At 33.9% G+C, this 17,602-nt stretch overlaps 1 protein-coding gene and 1 long non-coding RNA gene across 21 annotated transcripts in view; one reads left to right on the plus strand and one right to left on the minus strand.

The window, feature by feature from the left end:
- Nucleotides 1-264: 264 nt before the first annotated feature.
- The window catches only part of LOC121376093 (splicing regulatory glutamine/lysine-rich protein 1-like), a 58,933-nt gene continuing 41,595 nt past the window's right edge, over nucleotides 265-17,602 (plus strand). For 17 of the 20 annotated variants that reach the window (XM_041503873.1, XM_041503877.1, XM_041503878.1 and 14 more), the window contains exons 1-5: nucleotides 265-495; nucleotides 7,810-7,943; nucleotides 9,835-9,935; nucleotides 15,130-15,285; nucleotides 15,638-15,813. In XM_041503873.1, the coding sequence (XP_041359807.1) occupies nucleotides 368-495; nucleotides 7,810-7,943; nucleotides 9,835-9,935; nucleotides 15,130-15,285; nucleotides 15,638-15,813 (695 nt within the window). In that variant the 5' untranslated portion in view covers nucleotides 265-367. The remainder of the gene's footprint in view (nucleotides 496-7,809; nucleotides 7,944-9,834; nucleotides 9,936-15,129; nucleotides 15,286-15,637; nucleotides 15,814-17,602) is intronic. The other 3 variants (XM_041503875.1, XM_041503874.1, XM_041503887.1) reach the window with 1 other exon arrangement.
- LOC121376096 lies at nucleotides 1,031-3,492 on the minus strand. Its single transcript, XR_005958403.1, has 2 exons — nucleotides 3,265-3,492; nucleotides 1,031-1,999 (listed from the first exon to the last, which is right to left on the minus strand). It is a non-coding gene; the product is annotated as an uncharacterized LOC121376096 (long non-coding RNA).

Below are 17,602 nucleotides of genomic sequence, written 5' to 3' on the forward strand. Positions count from 1 at the left end.
GTGTTTCCTACATTATACCAATATTTTTCGAATATGTTTTACTCCAAATAATCTATATTTATTTTACTAGCAACTAAAAAAAAAACTACGATAGGATTGACCGAAAAACTAGTGATAACACTACTTTTGCATAGCAGTATAGCCCTGAGTTGTGTTTGACATTTGATTCATCCATATTAGACATTTCACATCCAATAGACCGATATCCAGTTTAGACTTTTAGTTTTAATTTTTAATACTGACCAAAACACGACCGTCAAACTGTCTATTGTGACAAAAATGTCGTCGAAGGAGCGTGCCTTCTTTATTTAAAATTGATTTTTTTTTTTCATAGATCTTTGATTTAATTGCTTTGAAAATAAATAAAATGTCAGATAAATTGGATACGAAAGTGATCCAGGTGACCAATGTGGCTCCTGGAGCCACTTGGGAACAGATGAAAACATTATTTTCTTTTCTGGGCAGAATTCGGGATCTGAAAATGTATCCCCCAGAGTAAGTTTTGTTTTCAGAAGCACTTCCAACGGTTTCAGCCTTAAAAACAGAAATATATTAATATTAATTTGGTGAAACATAAAGGCGGGTTCAACTATTTAGCCCCAAGACCAAGCCTTGAAATATAAAAAATTGGTGTACCTGACACAATGTCCTGCACTAGGTACCGCAGACCAAAAAAATATTTTAATTTTTTTTTTTCTTTATGGTCATAGTTTCATTAAATATGTTGCTCTTATTGAAAAAACATCACTATATTATCCAAATGAAGCAAAATAAAGTCGTAGTAGCCTTGTACTTCTGTGACCAAACATGGCCGACATGACGATTTTAATTGTCATTTACGTCCACTTTTGTAAACCAAAAAATAACAGAGAAATTTCTGTTGTAAGCTTATAGATGTTACAAGCAGTTATCAATGTTGCATCTCTGAAAATTTCAAGTGAAAATATAAAGGGTTACTATTATTTCTGATAACATATGTATTCTTGGGGTAGGTTCGAAACCGCTCCAAAATGACAAAAACACACAGAAATCTTGGAATACGTAATTTAATGACGTAATAATTGATGCAAATGTTACATCAGAATAACATTTTCAGTTCACATTTATTTACGCTGATACAATAATGTACATCTAGACCAATAATAAAAAGGAAAACATAAAGGTTAAGATCGCAGATGGAAAGTGGATACACGTTACATAAAAAAATAAGCTTCTTGTTTCAAAATATTTTTTTAAAAATATATATATCTATATATATCTATATATATATATATATATTTACCTAGACTCATAATAATATTGAATACTTGAAGATTTCAATAAAAGATGCAATAAAACTTATCATATATGTACCAGTCTTTTAACTCAAACCAGTAAAAACTTATCACACGACGAATGACAATGATTGGCCAATATGTTTAATCAATTTCTTACATAAATATTTACATACTTTACACCTTCAATATCATTATTAGAAACAAAGCAATGTAAGTAGCCATATTTCACCTTTGAAAGGAATGTCCAAACACTCGTACAATATCAGAAAGGTAAATTTCTATCCAGAAAAAATATCCCCAAAACATATTTTAGCAGCTGAAACACTTAAGGCATGAGACAGCAGTCACACATGTGTGCTAAATAATTTACTAAATGCAGCTATGATTATTTTGGTTCAATAAAGTGCTTTATAAAAACAAATTCAAACAATGAATTATTATAAATATAACTATATACCACTTTGAATTATAATTAAAAAGATTATGGCTAGATCTACCAAATTTAGCATCCATGAAAGAGTATTAGTCTAAATTTGTTGATGAATTATTGTCACACACTTCATTTCTGTTCCAGGTTCTGTCACAGTTGGAAACAGAAAACATAACAGCATCAAGCTTGAAGTATAATTGAATCTACTGAATTTTGTCTCATAACCACGTGTACTCTCCCACTCCGTTTCCATTTCAGGTTTCTCCATAGACGCACAGAGACTACAAATTTCCTGGAATAAAGAAAAATACCCATTATGACCATGGCTATTTATCTTTTTGTTTCAAATATTGCAATTAGTTTGACATAATATTTGCAAATAGAAATATTCATTACATCAGATGAAACACACCTTCAAATGTTTTTTCTGTATGTAGTTATTTTCACCTGTACAAATGGTTACCAATAGTACCACCTCACATATGCCAATTTTAAGCAGAAACTTAATGTTCAGCAGAGTTCTTCATTAAATAAAAATATGATTACCAGTATTAATAGAATTAAATCGTGAGACGTTATCTTTTTTCTTATTTATAAATAGACTGAGACTTCAATTGAGGATTTTATTGGAATGTGTACAACTATTTTGCACATAAATGTAGAGGTGCATATCTTAGATACGGTAACTGTGAGAGTAACATACACTGTCATAATCTAATATTAAGTGTACTTCTTAGATCAGAACGTGTCATTGTGGGATCATCTGTTAGTCCTTAGCTGATGTGGAAGTATTCGCAACTGTAATATTGATTAGACAAAAACACAATTATTACAGAGAACATTTTGTTTTTAAACTGTTTATTAGTGACAGTGCTATCAATTTAAGAATTGATTAGCAACTACTATTTAATGTTTTAGCATTGTATAGCTATATATCTGAAACTTGCAGTCGATCGTGATGCTATACAAATGTTCCCTGTATTAAATATGCAAATCTCATCTACTTTACACTTTAGTATCTTTTACAAATAATTAATTCTTTACCATTTTTAACAGTACTTAATATTCATTGATGAAGTGATGAAAAAGTATAATTATACTTAGAATTTAATGTTACTTGGTTACCAAAAAATTGAAGTTTGTGTCACAATGTGAGAAGTTATGTTACCTGAAACATTTTCTTTAAAAAATGTATTTACAAATATAACAGACTTAAAAAGTACAAATTCTCTGTATTATACTTAATAATTTATTTCCATTGCATTAATACTATTCTTTTATATAAAACTGATCCAGTCATATGCTAAACTCATTCAAATTATTTACATGAAAATAGATTTACATGTCTATATTTGAATAGTTATGCATTATCAAAATGTTTTTTAAAATCAACTTCAGCTATCAGAAACTGCTGAGTCATCGTGATAAGCAAAACATTATTTTAAGTTATTTTTAATTCAATATGCATTGTCTTCTAAAAATAACGCTTCAGTATGATATATATTCTACCCAAAAAGTTAATAATGGGTGGATAAATAATGACAAAGCATCAAATACGTTTAATTTTATCAAAATGTGTCCCTGCTGTGAAGTTCTGTATTTTCGCTTTTGCGGGTCAGCGGTTCAGAGTTACCTCCCTTGAAATATTTTCGATGTCGAATTAAACTAAATTGCTTTTTTTTTTAAATTACCAAAAAAATATTTTTATGCTGTTTTATTATATTACTATATATATCTATCAATATCTCAGTGAAATCGCCCTTTTTGGGGCAAAATAAGACGTATTCAAAGTTTCACTTGCCTCAAAAAAAGTCTTTTTGTAGTCGTTCAACTTCGGAAACAGGATATACATCAATCGGAAGGTGTGTACTTGTCATAACAACAACAAAAACGTGTAAAATCGTCATCAAAATAAGCGTATTCTGGCCTTGAACAACACTACCAATTGTGAACCAAACTCGTGACATTTCGGAATATGGGCGCAGCTGCGCCCCTAGCGGCGGCTGCGGTCGCTACCTGCACCAATCAATTTGTGCCTGACATAAAAGAAACTGTACCGGTCACAAAATAATTGTAAATAAAAATGAAATAAATTATGTTTTATGTTGTTTAATCATTGATGTATTTAATTACTAAATAACCAATGCAGCAATTAAGGCAATAGTCACCAAATGATGACATTTATTATTATGTACTTACTAGTCTATGATGCATTAATATATATCCTCTGGTAAAGCTGTATCCTAACTGGCCGCGAGCGACGTGAGCTATAATTTTAGAAATCGTGGATTTCAATTGTCGTATCCTAACCGCACGCGTGTCATCAGTGTCTTGTTTGTGGTAATATTCTAAGTTTTTGGTTGCCGAGTGATCTTTAGCATTTGATACACGCAGATTTGTGGACTCTTTGATCCACGCGTCCGAAAAATTGTGATTATACTGCATTTCTTTTTGAAATTTTTTGCAGAGCGAGCACGTCATAAGTATAACCTCGCCTTCAAACTGTAGCCACAAAGAGGCATTTGTTTTAACTAAATCCTCCTTTTGCCATTTTAATTCAGTGCTAGATTTTGAGATACTACTCTGCGGGATATTCGTTTTGGAATTTTTGGGGCAGAATTTAATCGGCGGCTTCCCCTCCGCGGATACCGGGAACAGGGACAATTGATTTGTCATTATCGGTACCTGTCTGTTCTTTTACAGCAAAGACTGGAATTATTTTGTTCAACATCCTTTAATTGTTAACCACGAGGCAATTTGAATAGCAAACTTTAAACGAAAACGCCACAGGAAGTATACGCTAAGTACGAAAGGTCAATTACTAATATGTGTGACATCACTTTTTACAATGTAAGTTCCCGCAAAATCGAGACTATGAAAAATCCAACTAAACAGGTACGCGGACTGTAGATGAACTTCGTGTTGGACTGTCAAGTTCCCCGCGAACTGGTTCGAATCCCACTGGTACACATTTGTGTTTTTTCATTCGTAATCAATATTTTTTTTAATCGGTGCATTACCGTATTTGACCGGAAATTAGCCCATGTCTTTGAATAAGCCCCCCTCCATTTTGATAGCATTTAAGAAATTAGGCCCTCATTCGTAAATAAGCCCACCCCCAACTTCGTCACCTTATAAATAACACAAAACTGCAAGTTTGCTCAAAGTTCATTTAAAAGGTCATACCTCCTGCAAATAATTAAACACACAAATGTAACACAATATTTTACCACCAGTGAGATTTAGTAGTCTAACAGTAACAGTGTGTAACATTGTTTTCAATTTCATGCCTGCAGTATTTCTTTTGAAGTACCCAAACCCAAGTCTGAACTAAAACCAATGTCTATTTTTACCACCACACTGTGTCCGCAGTTAATGCTTATTAGGCAAATACCGTATTCTGATTGGCTAAGAACAATGGCCTAGATTGACAATTCTTTGTAGTGTAAGCTGGCTGCCTGTCAGAAACGTGTGTATACACTATTGAGTTTGTTGTTTTAAGTCTTCTCAGAATTAAATTTTGAATGTAAATAAACAGCACTGGTAACATAGAAGGTGCGTTTCTGATAATTCGATACTAGTAAAAAAAATTTTTTAATTAATAAACTATTATTTATTAATAACAAATGGAACACTAATTAATAGATGTGCTACTGGACATTTTTCATTTTCTTCCTAGTTCATTTAATTATTATTTATTTTAATTATTAGTTTTTTTGTGTTTTTTTCAACAAAACTGGCCCCTTGTCTGGGAATAAGCCCATCCCATGCTAAGCTTACAATGAGTTGTCTTGGCCCCCTGGGCTAATTTCCGGTCAAATACGGTAAGTGTATTCGACTCCAAAACAGCCGGCTTTTACTACAACGCGAGCTTCGGACATGATGACCGGCGCAATCGACATTGTTACTGACAAGTTACAAATTTGTACCCGACAATGACCGTGACCGGCTGCTTATTTCAAGGCTTGCAAGACCCACCCAATATGCCCAAAACGCCCAAGACCCTGGCCTAAGAAAAGTAGGTACGGTTATAGAATATGTCCGCCACCTAAATACAACCATTTACTATACACTAAATAACGAATATGTAATTTTCGATAATTTTAACTACTCTGACGATTACTAAAATAAAGCCAATAACTCTAGTTAAATTCCATTTTATTTTATTTTATTTTAGGAAGTTTGCGTTATTTTGTGTTCTATTTCAGGAAAGAAAGAAAGAAAAAGAAAGAAAGAAGTGTTTTATTTAACGACGCACTCAACACATTTTATTTACGGTTATATGGCGTCAGACATATGGTTAAGGACCACACAGATTTTTTTTAGAGGAAACCCGCTGTTGCCACATAGGCTACTCTTTTACGACAGGCAGCAAGGGATCTTTTATTTGCACTTCCCACAGGTAGGATAGCACAAACCATGGCCTTTGTTGAACCAGTTATGGATCACTGGTCGGTGCAAGTGGTTTACACCTACCCATTGAGCCTTGCGGAGCACTCACTCGGGGTTTGGAGTCGGTATCTGGATTACAAATTCCATGCCTCGACTGGGATCCGAACCCAGTACCTACCAGCCTGTAGACCGATGGCCTGCCACGACACCACCGAGGCCGGTTCTATTTCAGGAACGGTTAGGGTTTAGTTTGTTTTAGGAACATAGGGTCGAGTGATTTTCATGTTTTACTTTATTTTAATTAAGGAACTTTGTCGGTCGATTGTTACAGAGGAGTGTTGATAGCCTACATGGCTACAGATTGATTAGGGTTGGCTGGGGGGGGGGGGGGCTGGCCCCCCCAATAAGTCTTAATGTCCATATTTTTTATTTTATTTTTCTAAATAAATTCTTTTCTTTTCTTTCTTTTTCCTCCGCAAAAAACCATGCCCCACTTTTTTTAAGAATCCCCACCAAAAAATCCCTCTTTTTACAAAAGGTTTAGTGGCGGACAGATTCTATAACCACTCCGAAAAGTAAAAGTGTTTTGGAAATGCCAAAAAATAGGCAGTGAAATAAGCATTATGTCTCATAACCCATTTACAGGTAACCATAAAATATAGGTTACCACAACTATATGAAAGTTTAAGTTAGAATTGAATTCCTGTTACTACTACTTTTAACGCAGACGTTCTGGAATTGTATCGGTGGGCACAAACATCGGTACGAGAAACAAAATCCTGAAGTAAATTTATCTGTGCAATTTCATAAGAGAAAACGAAATGGGGAAGTAAATTCATCTAGTGGACCCTGCTTAAATGCGGAATAACTATAATTGCACAAGTGCGTGCAACCATCGATGCAATTCCTTACGAGAAAATGAAATGCGGAAATCCAGAATGCATTGCCTCGTTTATGTTTGGAAACGAAACTACCGTTAACGTTGAAATGTTTGTCGAGAATTAAACATCGTTCTCGACTTTTCTTAATGTGGTAACCTGAACAACCATTCTTGAGTTATTTCGATGCCTGAAAAAAAGCAATTTTTTTGGTGCATGCAATTTAGAAAACAATCGGCTCAAAAATATATAACTTGAAGTAAAACAATAACACTGGGAAGGACTATAGATGATTTTCTGTCTATAGTCCGTCCCACAGGGATCATGATTCCGGGTTGTTTCACCCTAAAACCTGCGTCGTTTCACCCTTGGTCCTATTCACCCAGGGTTCGTACCGCGTCGTTTTGCCCCCAAAATAATATATTTATTATAGTTTTGAAGTTTTTTTCTGTTTATTCATTACCAAATATTAGGTAATTTTCTGTCTTCGGATATTAATGCTGTATCAGCTATTTATTTTCTGTCAGATGAAGCTAGGCGAAATCAACATACCGTACTCAGCTTTTGAACCTCAGCTGGGTATGTAGTATATTTAATAAGAAACCACAGCACATCAGTAGTATGCAGTGTGAGTCTAATGCCTGTACATATTTCGTGCATATGGTTTGAGTAAATGATATTGGAAGTAAACAAAATTATAAATTATTTTTATCTGTAAATTTTATATAAACACGCAATATAGATTGCAATGTGTGACATCTCAGATATGATTATATAGATCATTAAATGTTAATTCATTCCAATGTTAACATTTATTATGTATATTTTTCAGGCACTCGGAGTTGCAGGTCTCGGCCCGTGTTTGCTATGTTGAGTTCGATGATCCGACAAGTGTTGGCATTGCCCTTCATCTCACCAACACAGTCTTCATTGATCGGGCTCTTATTATTGTGCCAGTATTGGATGGTACTTTTGTTAATTGCTGTTTTCTTGATATGTTATCTTCAAGATGATAAACACACACCCCATATCGGGAACGAGGGAACATTTAGCTTTTAATATGTTGATTAGCAATATTTCTAGTCAATCAGCCCTCTACGTGAACTTTTTCATCTAGGAGCCAGATGGCACCTACTTTTATTTTTATATAGATAGTATGAAATGTTTTTATTCACCAAATGAAAAAAAGTATCACATATAATGTAGAGGGCTGTCAATTGTTAATTGATTAGCAACTACTGTTTAATGTTTTAAATTTATTTAATGATCTCTGAAACTTACATGGTGAATCGCGATGTGATACTGAACAAAATGTTTCCTGGGAACATTTTATTCAGTATTATATTGTGATTTGCCCATCTTGTTTCAAAGGTCAGTACATAATTCTACCACATAAAATAGTATTTAAAGTTATTATACAGTATTGTTTGTACAATGACGAATTTTATTGTTTGACTTCACATTGTGGTGAAAATCTGTGTTGGACGCTCCAGCATCAAAGAAATGTTTTTTTGTGTATAAGATTGGAAATTACTGTTAGGTCAAAATTTAAATTTAAGTAATTTGATTGGAACACATCTATAAATGTATAATACAGGCATGTGATTCTTCCGCTAATTGACAGAATTCTGCTTTTTAAATTTGTTTCCTTTCATTCATTTTCCTTGCATTCTGCACACGATTACGTGCCTTCGGCACACATGTATCATTTTCAGCTTTTTTAGAAATGTTTCAATCACATGCCTGATAATAATACATGTAGTTGCAAATACTTTTTTCAAATTTATCAGCAAGTTGCTTTAATAAATTATTTTTTGAAAGCATTCCCTGTTGTCTCCACCAATACTAATACTATATGCAGGGTTTGAAACTCGCCAAAAAATATGGTGGCCCAAAAAATAATAATGCATGTTGGCAAATTATGGTAAATGAAGATCGAGCAAGATTTTAATGTGGAATACAATATTAATAGTGGCTCATGTGTTCCAGCTCTAGAAGAAGATAATATTATTTGGGCGACTAACGCCATTATTTTTTTAATATTTAAGTCTCCCAAAACAGGACATTGGTAGCATTTGACAACCTGGCCACAGGCCGTTTCGAGCCCTGTATATGGCCAGCCATTCTGAAACGGTTATCACTTAACTTTAATAGTTTAGTGGCATGAATGGGGGTGGTGCTGTTGGTATTGAGGAATGTTCTAAACCTATGTTTATTATCGTTTTTGGTATTGGTATGGATTACACATAATAAAATTTCAACAAATCTTAAAGTTAAATTTATTTTGTGTTTAATCATATTCTGTATTTTCTTAAGAACCATGTGACTCAAATATAGTAAACCTGTTAATTTATAGAGCAGTTTCATATTCTTGTATAATCACACCTATAACACTCCCTCTTAAATTATAACTTTAAGATTAAGATCATTAAGGAGTTATTGAGACTACCTAGAATTACTACAGTAACGTCAAAGAGAGCATTTTGCACTGAATTGCTATGATGTTCACACTATCACACTATATGTTCACACTATATTATTTGTGTTATTGTTTATACAGGGCTAGTTCTGCCACTCGCCAAATTCAACACTTGTGAATTTTGACAACAATTGGCAAATTTTATTTTAATTTGCCGAAAAAATATTGTTTTATGATTTATATTTTTGTGGAAAATAGCTATAGGTTTTGCATTTTTTAGATAATTTGGCATAATTTTTTGATCACCCAGAGTTAGCTATAATGTAAGAATTTGATAGTTTTGCTGTTGTTTAGTAAAGTACTGACATTTGACAATTTTTTATTTTTTTTTAAAACAGTTATACAGTATTGTACATGTATATGACTTAATAATTTCAGGGAAAATTCCTGATGAGAATACAGCCCTTCAGCTGACTCCTCAAGTTGTGTCTGGAATGATGCCCGGTCTGCCAACATGGCCTAGTAATGTCGTCAGTCAGGTAATTAATGTCAAAAGACGTTCAGCAATATTTATACAAAAAAATAAAACTTAAAGATAACCCAGGGCATTTGATTGGCTTAATTTTCTAAAATGCTACAGTGAATATTTAAGACATCTTATATAGGTGTTAATAATTGATACTAAGCATTTTAGGACCCTTAATTTTGATATATTAACTAAATACCATGTCTGATATTTGTTGCTTAGCTTTTGTGTAATGTAACACAGGTAATTTAGTTATAATGTTGTAGACATTTCTTCTTAATTTTTTTAAATACTGTAAATCAGGAGATGTTGGTGAGCATTGAATGTTAGCGAATTTAGTGAAAGAAAGAAATGTTTTATTTAACAATGCACTCAACACATTTTATTTACGGTTATATGGCGTCAGACATATGGTTACGGTTCACACAGATTTTGAGAAGAATCCCGCTGTCACCACTAATGGGCTACTCTTTCCGATTAGCAACAAAGAATCTTTTATTTGTGCTTCCCACAGGCAGGATAGCAGAAACCATGGCCTTTGTTAAACCAGTTATTGTTCCATGTTCTATTATGAAAAGCTCACAATAATTCTTGCTTTCAAGACTTTGCAAACATGTCCCAGAGTATGACAAATATTTTGAAAAGTCACTAGCCACAGGGCTAGTGGGTTTGTGAAAACCACTAGCCCACCAAGATAAAGCACTAGCCCAAATTTCTGATCAATTATAACTGGATTTTTATATAATTTTTGTAACATTACACATTTACGAGTATAACAGTAAAATAAAACAAATACTTAAATCATGTTGTAACTTTCAGTTTGTTGTGTCGTACGTTTGGTCTTTTGTCAAGTGTGATCCATTGTCATTGTCCCGTTTTCGCTTTTGCCCTCCCCCCGGGGAAAAATAATTGAGCAAACTCTTAGTTGGTATCTAAAGACACTATCAAAATAATTAAATTTAAATGAGGGTACGACAGTGTGACACACGGTAATAGATGGTTCAGTGTATTTGGTAGTTGGTTATATATTTAGTGCCTTCTATTTATGTCGCCAAGAACGGTGATGCCAATTGCTCAAATACAGGGCATTATCCAGTGTCAGACCGATATCAAAAGAATATAACGGCGACATCTAATTCGTTGTTAATTGATGAACAAAAAAGGTATTATCTTGTATCGGCAGCTGTGACGTATTATCCAAACTGCTACACATAATAGGCCAAGCCGAGTCATTGCATATGCGGTTACCATTAAAGTAAATTGTTTTCCTGATTGGCGATAACCACATGTCAGCGAAGTGTTAAATTAGAAAACAAAAGGTAAATAAAACAAACACTGAAATTCAAAGCATGGCTGGGGTTTGCTTGATTGAGATTAACCTGTCGTCGCGATTGGTGATTTCCAAGTTCTTAGCCTAAAACATATGTGCGAGATTAACTACCACGTGACGTGTCTAACCAGTCAAAACACGCATGTCATTAGACTTATTTCCTGTGCTAGAAACTTGAAAGGGAAAGGTGAACAATGCATGCTGTAACACTGACGATGTAGAGATAGCATGTTACTGCAGTTTGCAGACCTAGCTCAAGTGGATTATTATTATATACTGATTGTGTTGTTGATATTATTCGATGACAAACGTCACAATCAAATTTATTAAACGAAATTTCAGCCGAGAGAAAAAGAAAAAAGAAAGAAAGAAAACCCCCCACGATCGAGCGTTTCTAAATTGATTTTTGTCAATTATTTCTTTCATATTAAACTGACAAGTAAATATTTTATAAATACCTATTTAATGATACTCTACCTACTTTAGCATTTACTTGTTTTGGCTTTCATTGAAATTGAAATAAAGATGTCAGTATACAGGAGATTTGTGACCTTTATTGGAACAGACTAACACATTTTGATGATACTTGTCGATTTCATTTACCCTTAAACAAACTTTTAATTTAAAACTGTAAGTTAACTGAGTATTTTTAATTGCAGCATAAATTATTAATTATGACCAATATATTTAGTGAATATAAATTCAATATAAGTACATTAGAAATTTACACAAACTTGCAACCACTTAAAGGTGCTATATCATAGTTATATGTGAGCATCTGTTTGTTATAAAGATTCTCCAATAAAAATGTATTTTCTACTAGTAGATAAAATGATTTCCTATAATCATTTAAGGGCATATAGTTAAAGGTGTTGTTTTTAAATGTTAAAGCAAAATTTAATAAAAACATGATTTGCAATAGCTGTCATTATGCAACTTTGAGATAGCACCTTTAATACCGGTATAATAGATCACAAACTCAGAATGGTTCTTGACAGTTTTGCTCAAAAGTTACTTAGGCCGGAAAAAAAAAATTACTTGTTTCCTATTACATGCTGGAAAAATATAGGGTAGGTAGGTAGGAAAAACATTTTATTTTGGTAAATAATTTTATTTATGGATATTAAATAAAGGTGTTGACTACCGGTATCCAAAATAACCTCTGCATGTATAGAAATGCATTATGCAAACCAACAATACCATTCTTCACAGTGTTTTCCCTAGAAATGAAGTAAGGCATGGTAAAGTGATGTTTTGGGGGCATATTTTATGTGCAGTTTTAAATATAAGGGCTTTTTTTTTCCATTATACAATTTTCAAAAGGACAAAAACCGTATGGCCATTTTATTTTCTATATCTATTTCATAACTTAATTAAAAAAAGGAAATATGTAGTACTATCCACATAGGTGTGTGTCTAAAGGCTTCTTTTTACATGGGCAACTTATAAATTTATAAAAGGCAAGGCATTTTGATTTTGAGCGCAACATGGTGCTAACCTATCTGTGGGAGAGTACATACAAAAGACCCCTTGCTGTTTAATAATAGGCAGAAGGTTTACTCTCACACTAACACTTAACTTCTGTACTGGTCCAGGACAGACTTGGTTGAACCTTAATTGGATAGAAACCAGTAAATAAGTTACAACAATTTCTTTTAATGAAAACTGAAAAGAAGGGTTCTATATTTATCTGTCCAACAATAACATTTAAAAAAATGTTATGAATATTATCTTTCCTAGAGTATCTAAGAAATGGTAGACTTACCAATTTTATAATTTGCAATGTTAGTTTTATTCTGTATGCATCCAGTATTAAAGTACACACTTGGTTTGAAGTAATCAATTGGTCCAATGAATAGAAATGCAGTACAAATGCTCAGGATGCTCAAACGAATGTTGAAAAGTAAAGTTTGTTTTATTTAACGACGCCACTAGAGCACATTGATTTTTATCTTTAATATCATCAGCTATTGGACGTCAAACACATGGTTATTCTGACACTCATTCCCAGTCTGAAGCTCCACGTGGTAAGACGTGTTTGTTTCGCTAGTGCACACTGCACATGCTTTCGTGTGCTCAACTTGGGGGTCCTTCATTTCGTTGTTTTTGTCAGCGAAATGAAGTTTTCTACTGGGATGTATGCGGCCATTGGAACTGATTGAACGCTGGAACGCTTCTCGTTTCGACAGCCTGCACCACCAGATTGGATTCTTTTTTAGCGACATCGGACTCGGGATGGGCGTGTTCGAAACCCTAGTGGTATATGGGCACGTTAAACTAGTTATCATCATCATCATCATCAAACACATGGACATTCTGACACTGTTTTTAGCGGAAACCCGCAAAGTTCCCAGTGACCACTTACAAAAAATAACGAAACGCATCGAGATCTTACTGACATATTTAATCATTTGATTTGGCAGTAAACTCCATCAGTATTGGTAAACATTCCCTCCCCTAGTTTATCAGAAGGTCACTAAATTTCTACAAGGCCAGTTTGTCGCTGGAGTAAATCATTAAATATAGTTATTATTATTATTATTATTATTATTATTATTATTATTAATTGGAACACCTTACTACGCTAGATGTAGAGTAAATCGGAAAATATCGCATATATTCGTGAAAACAATTTTCCGACTCTGCCCGATATCTCACGAAAGTTACCGAACTTCAATTTGAAGGGAAGTAACTCCATCAATAAATTGTTAGAAGAAACCATTTCTTGGCTAAAGGGTCGCCAATAAAACTAAATTTGCGACAGTAAAACCACCGATATACGTCCGCAAATTGGAAAACACAGTAGGGTTATCCCCTAAATGACACAAAATTAGTGCTTGTGATAGTTTTGGAATATTTTCGTGGAAATTGTTGTTATATTTAAAAAAAACTTTTTTGGATATACAAAAAAAGTTTTATGGTCGGCAGGTTCAAATTAGGGTCGGTCGGGTAACCGGAAACAAACAATATTTTATGATACGCCTTATAAATGTCTACAAACTTTTTGTTTTGGAGAGGAATAGGGGTAAACTGTGATCAGAAACAGTCCCTCACATATTGCAACAGCAATGAAATTGACACATTGACCAACATTTGTTATAGTCTGTTCCAATAAAGTGCACAAATCACCTGTTTACTGACATATTTCTTTTAATTTAAAGAGTAAACACCACCTTGTACATCAATGAGAGCCCAAACAAGTAAATGCTAAATTAGGTAGACTATCATTAAATAGATATTTACATAATATTTACTTGTCTGTTTAATATGAAAGAAATAATCGACGAAAATAATTTTTATTCTATTTCCGACAGTAGTATAGTACTCTGGAGAGATGTAAAGTTATTAAATAAAACAGTTCTTTTTATTAGTTTTTTGTTTTATGTGTCTTAAGATATCAGGGTGGGCCCATTGGGCTATTTCTTGTTCCAGCCAGTGCACTGCAACTGGTATATCAAAGGCCGTGGTATATGTTATCGTGTCTGTGGAATGGTAAAAGATCCCTTGCTACTAATTGAAAAATGTAGCTGGGTTTCCTCTATATGACTGTCAAAATGACCATATGTTTAATATCCAATAGCCGTTGATTAATAAATCAATGTGCTCTAGTGGTGTCATTAAACAATTTTTAATTTTTTTAAAGATATCAGCTCATCCTGCTCAGGTTGTATGGTCAGTGTCGATCGGTAGAACCTCGCAGTATTTGTCATTCTAACCTTCACAGAAAAAAGCTGATATCTTAAGACAGTAACCAGTTATTCTTTGTTCAACCATAACCCTATGCTAGACCCCAAAAAGCCGTAGATTAATATGTACTAAGGTGTCATTCAACATTCCTTTACTTTTTATTATGGAGTGACAAATATTGTAATTTCAGATCAGTCGCACACCTCAAGGTCCAGTGATAACAACGGTTGACCCACAGCTGACTAATCTAGGACTTCCTCAGTATCCTCCACTTCCTGGCAATGTGGAACCAGGGAAAGTTGAAGAAATTCGAAGAACTGTATATGTGTCTAATTTGGATTCATCAGTAAGTGTTTGGTGAAGGTCATTGAACAAAATACTATAGCTGCATATTTAGTATGAGATTTCACTGAGTGAATCTTTCATTCGCATCCCTCTCCCTTCACCCTGTGATTATAGTCTTTAATCCAAGGTCAAGTGGGAATTGATTAAAATGTTTGAATTACCTCTAAGTCTTAATAATTTTAATGGACAATTCATATTTAGTAGGTTTGTACAGTCTTTCAGTAGCACACCTTCAGTACCATGACGGTGACATCAAATCTAGGTCATGGTTATTTACAATTTTGTTAACCATAGTTTAAAAAGTGTTACATGGTGTTTGCTAAATGGAGTTTCCTTTCCTTTACATTTTTCAGGTGATACCAGAACAACTCTTGAGTTTTTTCAGCCAAGTTGGTGAAGTTAAATATGTTCGAATGGCAGGAGATGATTTTCAGCCGACACGCTTTGCTCTAATTGAGTTCACCGATCAGCGATCAGTGGCCACTTCACTAACATACAATGGAGTAATGTTTCAAGGACACCCCATTAAGTAAGCAGTGCAAACTTCTTATTTCTTTTCTACTTCATACTTGGCCTCAACACAAATGCATATTCCCCTAGTCTGATCCGAAAATCCTAACAGCCAATGGAATGGCCTAAAAAAAAATCTAATGCAGTGTTCGAGATTAACGGTATCCCGATATCCCGGGGATACCAGAATTTAATTTTGGATACCAGACTTCAATAACCCAGTATCCCACTGAGATACCATATACGTTTTTTTTTTTTTTTTTTTAATCCTGCAGGGTTTTTTTCCGCTGAAACAATGAAAGTCGTCATTTACTGTTGAAGTTAAGTAACAGTGTCGTCCAAGTTCATTACGATGTTATTTATAAATTTCATTTAAGTGGAATACTAAATTCTCAGGTAGGATACCAGATTTTGAAATGTTAGTATCCAACTGGGATACTGCACAAATTTTTAAAATCTCGAATACTGTACTGTATCCTCCTTCCTGTTCCTTACTGTAACTTCCTTCTTTTTTCTTCGTTCTTGTGGTTCGGGCATCTTTCCGTTTTGCTCTGTCTTAATCTAAGCCATCTGTCCTTTCCTCTTGGTTCAATTTCCACAAAAGTAACATTATTTTCAATGTATCAGAACATTTGTGAATTGCATGGCAAATAATTATGGCCATTTGGTAGCTAGTCCGTTATTAGTCCATTAATTTTGGCTATAATGATTATGGCCATTTAGTAGCTAGATTTATTAATCCTATTAATTTTGGCGCTAACGATTGTGGCCAATTAGTAGCTTAATTTATTAATCATATTAATATTGGCTTTATTTTTGCATCAGCTGTAAATTAATTATTTGCTGTAGGCTAAATTGTGAAAATTGTTCAGGTTTTTTTTCAGACGTAATTGTTGATGCTTTCGTTTTGCTTTTTGCTTTTTTTCAAAACCATTAAAAAGAAAAGAACAATTTTATACTGCAGTAATACACTGTATTGCTTCAATGAGCCGTGGGATGTATCCCAGTGGTAAAGCGATCACTTTATGTGCCGTCAGCATTGGATCGATCCCCGTTGATTGGGATATTTTTTGTTGCAACCAGTGTCTGGTATATCAAAAGCCCTGGTATGTGCTCTTCTGTCTGGGATGGTGCATATAAAAGCTCTCTTATTACTAATGAAAAAAAAATGTAGCAGGTTTCTTCTCTAAAATTAGCAAATGTCTGACATCCAATAGCCAATGATTAATAAATATACTTGCTCTAGTGGTGTTGTTAAACAAAACAAACTAACTTTTGCTGTAATGATATATGGAGTTTTGGCAATAAGATTTTTAAAAGTCTGGTTGATTGTTTTAGATTAAAACTTATTTTAGTGGTTAGTAATTTGTCTTGCTGCTAACTGGATTGCCTGTATTTAATTAGTGTATCAATCTTTCACTAATCTAGCCATCGAAATCTAAAGTTTGTTTTCTTTAATGACACCACCAGAGCACATTGATTTATTATTCATCAGCTCCTGGATGTCAAACATTTGGTAATTTTGACATGGAGTCTTAGAGAGGGGGAACATTTTGAAATCTGAAGTTGCCGAGTCATTAATAGTACCCGTAGTGCCAAATGGAAATTGCCATGTTTTGGACCTAATTCAATTTCCAAAACAAAACCACACAGCATGTGTCAAAACACCAACTTGTTCAGTGTCAGAACTCACTTAGCACCTTGTTGACCCCTGGTTTTACTTTCATGTGAGGCTGGAAATCATGTTATGTCGCGTCATTTGCAGTTGGTCAGCTGGATTCATTTTAGAAATGACATGAAAAAGTAGG

The sequence above is a fragment of the Gigantopelta aegis genome, chromosome 6 (assembly GCF_016097555.1).
Source record: "Gigantopelta aegis isolate Gae_Host chromosome 6, Gae_host_genome, whole genome shotgun sequence".
Lineage (NCBI taxonomy): Eukaryota > Metazoa > Mollusca > Gastropoda > Neomphalida > Peltospiridae > Gigantopelta > Gigantopelta aegis.